General features: G+C 44.9%; 1 protein-coding gene across 1 annotated transcript; it reads left to right on the top strand.

Moving 5' to 3' along the window:
* Positions 1-261: 261 nt before the first annotated feature.
* On the top strand, positions 262-7,122 carry PTTG1 (PTTG1 regulator of sister chromatid separation, securin). The gene is made up of 6 exons (XM_075541924.1): positions 262-406; positions 608-713; positions 1,018-1,202; positions 2,867-2,960; positions 5,860-6,018; positions 6,957-7,122. Exons 2-6 carry the CDS (start codon positions 623-625, stop codon positions 7,037-7,039), a joined length of 612 nt encoding a protein of 203 aa, XP_075398039.1. The 5' UTR covers positions 262-406; positions 608-622; the 3' UTR covers positions 7,040-7,122.
* Positions 7,123-8,334: the final 1,212 nt, after the last annotated feature.

Below are 8,334 nucleotides of genomic sequence, written 5' to 3' on the forward strand. Positions count from 1 at the left end.
CACAAGAAAACAGCCGTTTTCGAACAGGGCCGCAGTCCACCCAGCTCTATTATACTCAGCGAAAGAAAGACAAAAACGAAAAAAAAAAACAAACGACTGGAGCGTTTTGAACAACGCACGATCCACACTTGCCAGTTTCCGGTCACAGCTACTCGGCGTCCAACCGCAAACTTCCGGAAGGAGCTTTCGGGGGCGGAGCCCCAAGGGTTGGGCTCCTCCCATTGGTTGTTCCTGGGCGTCCAGCCCTAACCCCGCCCCCCTGGGCTGAGGAGCCAACGGAGGCGCGCGCTCCGGTTTAAACGCCGCGGCTGGCGCGCCCGCGAGCGGCTGGCTCTGGGCGCCTCGCCTGTGGCTGACGGGAGTCGGAGGTTGCTGCGTGGTCGGGCTGCCGGGTCGCGGCCCGCAGGTAGGCCGGCCTGGGGCTCTGCTGGCCTGTGGCGGACCCCACCCCGCGTCGGGAGTGGGGAGCTGGGCCCTCGGCTCCGCGAGCTCGGGGCTGGGTTAGTGCCTCGCGCGCCGCCCCCCCTGCGTAGTCCTGGTGTTTGGTCCCGTGTGAGCACCTCAGCCTCGGTATCCCCGGGGTCTAACGTGTACCCGTCACTCCTAGACTAGAGGCGTCAGAATGGCCACCCTGATCTTTGTGGATAAAGAGAACGGCGAGCCTGGGCCCCGGGCGGCCCCCAAGGATGGCCTGAAGCTGGCGTCCGGGCCTTGTAAGTATCCCGGCTGCGAAGTAGAGCTGTCTGAACCCTTTGTGCCCTTGGCCCCGAGCTGTCTCCGCGTGCCAGGCACGGCAGCCAAGTTGACTGTGCAGCTTGTGACGTCCCCTCCTTTTTCCTTGGTGGCGTGGTATTATTGGGATTATTCACCAGTAAGAAAATGCTCTTGGCCGTATCAGAGCAAGGCCACAGTCAAACGTGGGAGACCGTTCGTGGGTGAGAATTAAGACACACTTATATGTCAGTCTTCAAAGGTAAAACTGTTCACTGCTTGGGTAATCTTACGATTTCTTTACAGTCGGCAAAGCCTTAGAACGGAGGTCGCAGATTTCGACACCGCATGTTGGTAAGGTCTTTGATGCCCCACCTGCCCTCCCCAAAGCGGCCAGAAAGGCTTTGGGGACTGTCAACAGGGCTACCGAAAAGTCCGGAAAGACCAGTGGATCCCTCAAGCAGAAGCAGCCGCCCTTCTCTGCAAAGAAGGTGAGTGTTGGCTCTAGAGACACAGCTTCAACACTTCAGCACTTTTGGCTCTTTCGAGACCATTTTTGGCATCATCCTACCTTGTTCAAGAGGAGAATTATAGGCTAGCAACATAGATTCTCAAAAGGTCAACAAAAACAAGCCCCGCACTTGCTGCCATTGAGTCACTTCTGACACATAGTGACCCAAAAGGACAAGTGCTAGCTAACTACCCCTGTGGGTTTCTGTGGCTGTGACTCTTTACAGGAGTAGAAAGCCTCAGCTCTCTGCCCCTGAGAAGCTGCTGGTTTTGAACTGCTAATTGCAGTAAAGTAACCCATTATGCTACCAACTTCCTGGAAATGTAGCTTAGTCGAGGAGAGTAATACAGTTCTTGTGGCCTTTGAGATTAATAATCGCAGAGACAGCAACTATTTATGCTGAATCAACCACTAACTAGCCTCTTGAAACCGATTGGTCAGTAGCGTCCACCTACTGTGAGTAAAATACTTTCACCTCTTATTAGAGGTCACATTGCTAATATGAATATTGCCCAGTTGTTTCCATGTGCCCACCCATTTCCACAAGCACCAGCTTGTTAGGTGCCAGTCTGCTCATGTGCTGGCCCGTGTTTGCGTACATGCATTAGCTGCTTGCCGCTGAGAGGACTTTGCTGTGAAAGGTGGCTTTAACTGACATGGGAATTAATACTTTAATAATTATTGAAGGTGGTTTTTGTTTTTTAAGTTTTATTGGGGGCTCATACAGCTCTCATCACAATCCATACATCCATTCATTGTGTCAAGCACATTTGAATGTTTTTTACAAAAGACACTTTACGGCATACATAAAGTGTGACTTAGGACAAAGTTGTCTTTTTATAAAAACGAGTTGACGTGGGTATATTAAACAAGACAGGGACATGGCACCAATACCGAGCATGTGATTCAGAGAGGACTGTCGGGATCTCCTCCAGTGTGCATGTGTGAGGTAAGCTAAAGCAAGACTATCTAGGCTACTGTTTGGGTCTACTGCCTGCCAATTCCAGGCCAGGGGATTTCCCGTCGTGGATTCCTAAAGTCTAGTTGTCTCCATTTCTCTGACTCATAACTCAGTGCAAGGAGCCTTGGAGGTGCTGCCCGGTAGGGTCAAATCCAACAGCCTCTTCGTGGGGTACAGTTGAGACTGTTCCTACACACGTTGGCAGCTTTGGGACCCCGACATAGGAATTGACTAGATGATAGTGCCATATTTTGTAGAAAATCAAGGGCCACAGATTGTTTTTATAATTAACCTAAGTATATAAGATAACACTGGTGGATAACCTCACTCCCCAAAGCCAAAATGACGACTAGGATTAACTGCTATTGTGGTGACTCATGCCTATTCTCTAGTAGGTTGAAGTTTGAGTCGATTAGCTCTGAATTCATTCTGCTTTGTGTTCTTAATAGGCTACACTGACAGGTGCTAATGCTTAAATTTCAACTCATTCCCTTTTGAGCCATTTAAGCAGGAAACACCTGTGTCATGTTTGTAATCGTGAGAGCTAAGGATTATGGCTTCTTCGAAGCCAGCAGGAACTGGACAGATTTGGAACGGGTGTGGGGCAGTTCACAAGCCTTTGAAAGGCTCCACAGCTTATGGGTGCTGTATTTTACTAATTTCATATTCTTGGGTTGTTTCAGATAACCGAGAAGACTGGCAAAGCAAAAAACTCTGTTCCTGCCTTGGATGAAGCCTATCCAGAAATAGAACAATTCTTTCCCTTCAATCCTCTAGGTAGTATGGTTTGGTGCTGCAGACATGATTTTGGCCTTCAGTTTCTTTGAGAATTCAAGTTAGCTGTAATTTGAAACATACGTTATATGACACGGGAGTAAAATCAAAGCCTGCATCTGGCTTGCTGACAGCAAATATATTTGCTGATGAAATTATTGGCAAGGTATCTTAAGCATGGAGGGGGGAAGGGGTAAAGATGGAGAATCTTGTTCTTGTCCTGAAAAACATGTAACAGAGATGATCAAGTATAAATGGTGAGTTTTCCCTGCAATACTTTTAGAAACTAGGCCTTGTGTCAAGCTGAATGGTGTCTGAGATTACTTTGGGTGGGGTTAAGTTAGGAAACATCCATGAAGCCAGTGAGAACATGTTCTTTAAACCTGCTACTGGTACCTGGAGTATTTCCTGAGAAAGACTAGGCTCTGATTTTCTCAGAGATTTGAGCAGTGTGTTAGCCTTCGGATGCACTCGTTAGCAAGTCAGACTCTCACCTGTGGGAGTTTGATATTTGGAGGGAAAATCAACACTGATCTTGAGTGTAAGGGAGAAAAATTAGCCTGTGTGTGATTACCGCACCTATCCTTGGCAGATCAGGAAGTGTCATGCAGTTGAGTCTTGAAGGATTAATGGCTTTGTGGAAAAGGAGAGAGTGTAGGCAAGATCATCGTAAAAAGTATGCAAGGTTCTGAGGTGGAAAAAGGACTCAAGTGATTGTGGGAAACTGAAGGCAGAAGAATGAAGGAGAATGCAGATTGTGGGACAGCTTTTGGGTCAGGGCAGATCAGACAGGGCCTTCTAGAGAGCAGAGAGGGTCGTCCTCTTTTAGCCAAAGGCACTTAGCCATTCTTCTAAGGTGGTGGACCTTCTGGCTTTCCCTAGCTATTCTGCAGTTGTTGCAAGCTTGTGAGTATATTTCAGGTAAACCTTAAAAAGGATTACTAAATAAGAGGGTGATAAAATGTGTATCCATGCTAGTGATTTCCATTTAGTTATTATAGAGATAAGGTAGGTCTATGTGTATTGTGCAAATAAAGGACCACAATATCTGTGTTAAAGAGATATTGTTATGCTCCAAAATAGTGTCAATTGTTAAGCCCACTCACAGTGGCTATGGTTGCCTGTTTTACCCATGATCAGCAAGTACACATGTGTAAAGCTCTCATCTTAGTCAGAAGTGCACCGATAGCTTGTGTGAAATTTGTTTTTGTGTGTGTCTGTGTTACAGCGTATTTGATTAGTGACTTGTTTAGAACTTCCCTTCATTCTGTGACTTTCTTACTGAGTATTTAGATCTCTCTGTGACTAGAGAGAATCTCTGTCATTTGCTCAGATAATGTGCTCTCAGTGTGCACATGTATAGCATGCAGAGCACACACAGGAAATGAATGCATACAAACCTGGGAGGGTGTGCATTATTTGTGTAAAAATACAGTCGCCTTATTCATGCTGCAAACTTTTCCTTGGCTTCTGTTGTCTGTTAATGGTTTCCTTTCCACTTTAGTGATGGTAAGTTAAATGGTCATGTATCACTGAATTATTTTCTGACTTCTGGGTTTTATCAAGCTTGGAAGAGAGTGGAATACAGGCAGTTGGTGAAGGGAAGGAGATTGAGATCTGTCCCTACCGTCACATTTTGTAGGGTGTCGGAACAAGTGCATCTGTTTCTGAGGTGGTGGTACTTTGGTGCCAGGGAGAGCCCTCATGGTGCAGTGGTTAGCAGTTTGGCTGTGATCAGCATGGTCTGCAGTTTGAAACCAGTCTCTGCGGGAGACAGACCGGGCTTTCTGTGACTAAACAGTGTATCTGACACAGGGGTAGTTCTACCCTGTCCTGTAGAGTTGCTATGAGTCGATGGCAGTTTGCCTTTTGGTGTCATCTGGAAGGAAGCCATGGTAGCACAATGGATTAAGCATTGGGTTGATAACTGAACAGTTGGCCAATGGTTTGAACTCATCAGCTAGTCAGGGAGAAAGATGAGGCTGCTTGCTTCCACGAAGATTCACAGCCTTGGAATGAGGGCAGGTATTTTTCCTCGAGACCACATAAAAACTGGACAAGTCTTAAAGTGCGCACAGTTGTAGTGTGGAATGAGAAGCCATAGCAACTGATGTTTTGAGGCTGACAGAAAATCCATTAGTCTTTTTCTTTTCAAATGGGTCTTTATCCCTCTATTGATCAAACACTGATAATTTTGAAATGTTGGTTGGCCAAGATATGTCAGTCATCTAAATGTTGCCTTGTCCCATTAGACTGAAGCACGTTGTTTTCACCACTGATTTTATCAGATGTTTGTAAGTATTAGGAGGTGGACAACTCATGGTAGTAGATAAGATTCTCAAATTCTGATTTTTCTGTTGCTGATATTTTCATTTGTTTGTGCTTTTGGACACTCAGTTTTCTTGTAAGTGAAAGATTACATCCCTTCTTTTGGAAAAATGGTGTTGAGCAAAAAGGCCGCCAGTGTAGTTTGCAATTCAGATAATTGTACAAATGACTTCTCTTTGAGATGAGATTCATGCTCCAATATGTAGTAGAAATGACTATGCATATCACAATAGTAAAAAGACATGTTCTCAAGAGTCAAAAGCTGATCAACTTTATTTAAAACTGTGTACAGTGACTTTAATAATGTTTTTTTACTGAATATGTTGATGGTGAAGAATACAGGGACTATTAATATTTGTTGTGCTTTTGATTTGTGCATCATGACTTTAACCGTCATCATTGTTTATGCTCCATGATTGCAAATGTCAACACCAGGTCAGAGGTACTCGTATTATTATGAAAATAGTTTTTAATCTCATGGACCCACTGCAAGCATCCCAGCCCACCCTCAGGAGACTTCACAGACCCATCGGCGCTGTTTTGCTCACTAACCAAGTGCTTTCTCTTGGGACAGACTTTGAGAGCTTTGACCTGCCTGAGGAGCACCAGATTGCGAGCCTCCCCTTGAACGGAGTGCCTCTCATGATGCTGGACGAGGAGCGGGACCTGGGGAAGCTCCTCGACCTGGGCCCCCCCTCACCGATGAAGATGCCCTCTCTGATGTGGGAGTCCAGTAAGTGAACAAGAGCCCCTTCCTTCTAGAGCAGCTGTAAACAGTTTGTTTCCTACCACTTCCTTACCCTGGGGACAGAAAGATGCTCAAGCTTGGCATATAAGTAATTTTTGTCCTTTGGACTATAGGGATGAGCTTTCAGAGTAATGAAAACTAGTTTTCACTGGGCTACTTTGTAGTCTCAAATACTAAGGGTAAGATGGAGTCATTCTGAAATATTTTTCTATCTTAGATACAGCAAAATGGGGTAAATTTAATATGGAACTTCTTAGGGTATACAGTGAAGTATTTTAAATGTATTATAAATGTGCTCCAGATGAGAAACACAAATTCTAGCCAAGCGGCGTAACATTAGGAACAAGATGCTTGTGTAATAGCATAGAATAACAGTACTTTCGTATTGCTCAGGGTTTGAGGTCTTGGTTTAAACGAGGTTGTTGGGCGGTAGGGTGCGGTCATTGGGTACAGGTGTTTACTATCTTCCTTTGCCTGGTTCTGATGGAGTAACTTGTACTATTTTGTAAGTCAAGTGGTTGAGACGGCTCACATTAGTGGTATCAAATCTGGTACATTCTAGTACTTCTAAGACTTAATTCTTGGAAGTTGATTCTGGTGTTACAACCACATTCTAAAGTCTGTGTGGGTGGGAGACCAGGGACCCATTAGAGAAAAACATCCATCTACGGCTGAAAGAACGAGTTCAGCAGTTTGAAACCACCAGCTGCTTCATGGGAGAAAGATGAGGCTTTTTACTTGTAAAGAGCGAGTCTCAGAAGCAGTGGGGCCGTTTTACCTTGTTCTGTAGGGTTATTGGTAGTTGGAATCAACTCGATGACAGTGAGGTTTTTCTGAGGTGATTGTGGCAGGTTCAGTGCTGATCTGGAGAATGGTCGTAACAAGGATTTCTAGAGCTGTAAGAAGACTTTCCTGTTTTACAGATCTCTTGCAGTCTCCTCTAAGCGGTCTGCCAGTCCTCGATGTTGAATTGCCACCTCCGTGCTATGACTTCGACTTGCTATGACTCCTTGCTTTAAACTTCTTAGTACTTTATAGCTTGTGTGTATTTTTTTGTATTAATAAAGTCCTTTAATAAGGAGACTTCTTATTGTGGTGGGTCTATTTTTAAGAATTTGTTTAAAACTGAAAATTAGCTGAAGTGTTTAAGCAGACAGTACTGTGATACCAAGGGATTTCTCTGGTTCATGGTAACTTACGGCCCTTACTGTGACTTCTTTTAAGAAACTGCCACTGGTTTCCCCTGAAACATGTACCCCTCAATGTGTACTTTATTGCCTTTTTGTAGCCATTAACTAGTGACAGTTATTAGAACTCTTAATTAGAAGAACCACTTCCAGCTCATTAAGAAGCTATTGCAAGGCATTCTTTATTGCTGGTTCTATTGAGCTCCTAATGACTGTAATACTCAGTATTCAGTAATCAGGTTGTAAAAGGCTCTTAAATCTTCTGAGAACTCAACCTCCCTGGGATCTTTAATTAGGTTCTTGAAGATCACAAATTATAACTTACTGATAGTAAGATTTAGCTTCTACCGACAGGAAACTGTGTTTACTCGTTCACCTTGTGCCAGAGATTAAAGAACCCTGGGAAGCTGTGCGTAGTTAACGGCCTGGCTGCTATATGTAAGGCTGGAGCTTTGAACCTACCAGCCACTCCATAGGAGAAAGAGGTGGCAGTTTGTTTGGAACATTACAGCTTTGTGTCATTGTTGAACATTTTAACCAAAGATGCCACTTAAGAATTCTCACCAAAAGGGGGACAAGCAGAATCGAACCTTATTTTCCTAGAAGCAAACTTTCTGGAGCCAGGGAAGGTGGATGACTCCTGAAACTATTTCTGACATAACCTTTAAGCTGTAAACACAATACCCCTTAAAGTCTTCTTAACACTGAATTATTGAGACGAGCCAATCAGGGTACAAGGTAGCAACGATGAAACATACAACTTTCCTCTAGTTCCTAAATGTATCCCCCTGCCCCCATCATGATCCCAATTTTACTTTACAAATCTGGCTAGACCAGAGGGATGTACACTGGTACAGATAGGAAGTGGGAACACAGGGAAGCCAGGGCAGATGATCCCTTCAGGACCAGTGGCGACAGTGGCTATACCGGGAGGGTGGGGTAGAGAGGGGGAATTGATTATAAGGCTCTACATATAACCACCTCCTTGGGGGACGGACAACAGAAAAGTGGGTGAAGGGAAAAGTCGTACAGTGTAAGATAAATTATCAAGGGTTCGTGATGGAGGGGGGAGCGGGGAGGGAGGGGGAAATATGAGCTGATGCCAGGGCCTTAG

Source organism: Tenrec ecaudatus, chromosome 2 (genome assembly GCF_050624435.1).
Source record: "Tenrec ecaudatus isolate mTenEca1 chromosome 2, mTenEca1.hap1, whole genome shotgun sequence".
NCBI classification, from domain to species: domain Eukaryota; kingdom Metazoa; phylum Chordata; class Mammalia; order Afrosoricida; family Tenrecidae; genus Tenrec; species Tenrec ecaudatus.

Excerpts from the sequence above, each read along its gene's own strand:
- PTTG1 (XM_075541924.1), top strand. The coding sequence starts at position 623 with ATGGCCACCCTGATCTTTGTGGATAAAGAGAACGGCGAGCCTGGGCCC. Across the intron at positions 714-1,017 it reads GAAGCTGGCGTCCGGGCCTT|TCGGCAAAGCCTTAGAACGG; the intron begins GTAAGTATCCCG and ends ATTTCTTTACAG. Across the intron at positions 6,019-6,956 it reads CTCTCTGATGTGGGAGTCCA|ATCTCTTGCAGTCTCCTCTA; the intron begins GTAAGTGAACAA and ends CCTGTTTTACAG.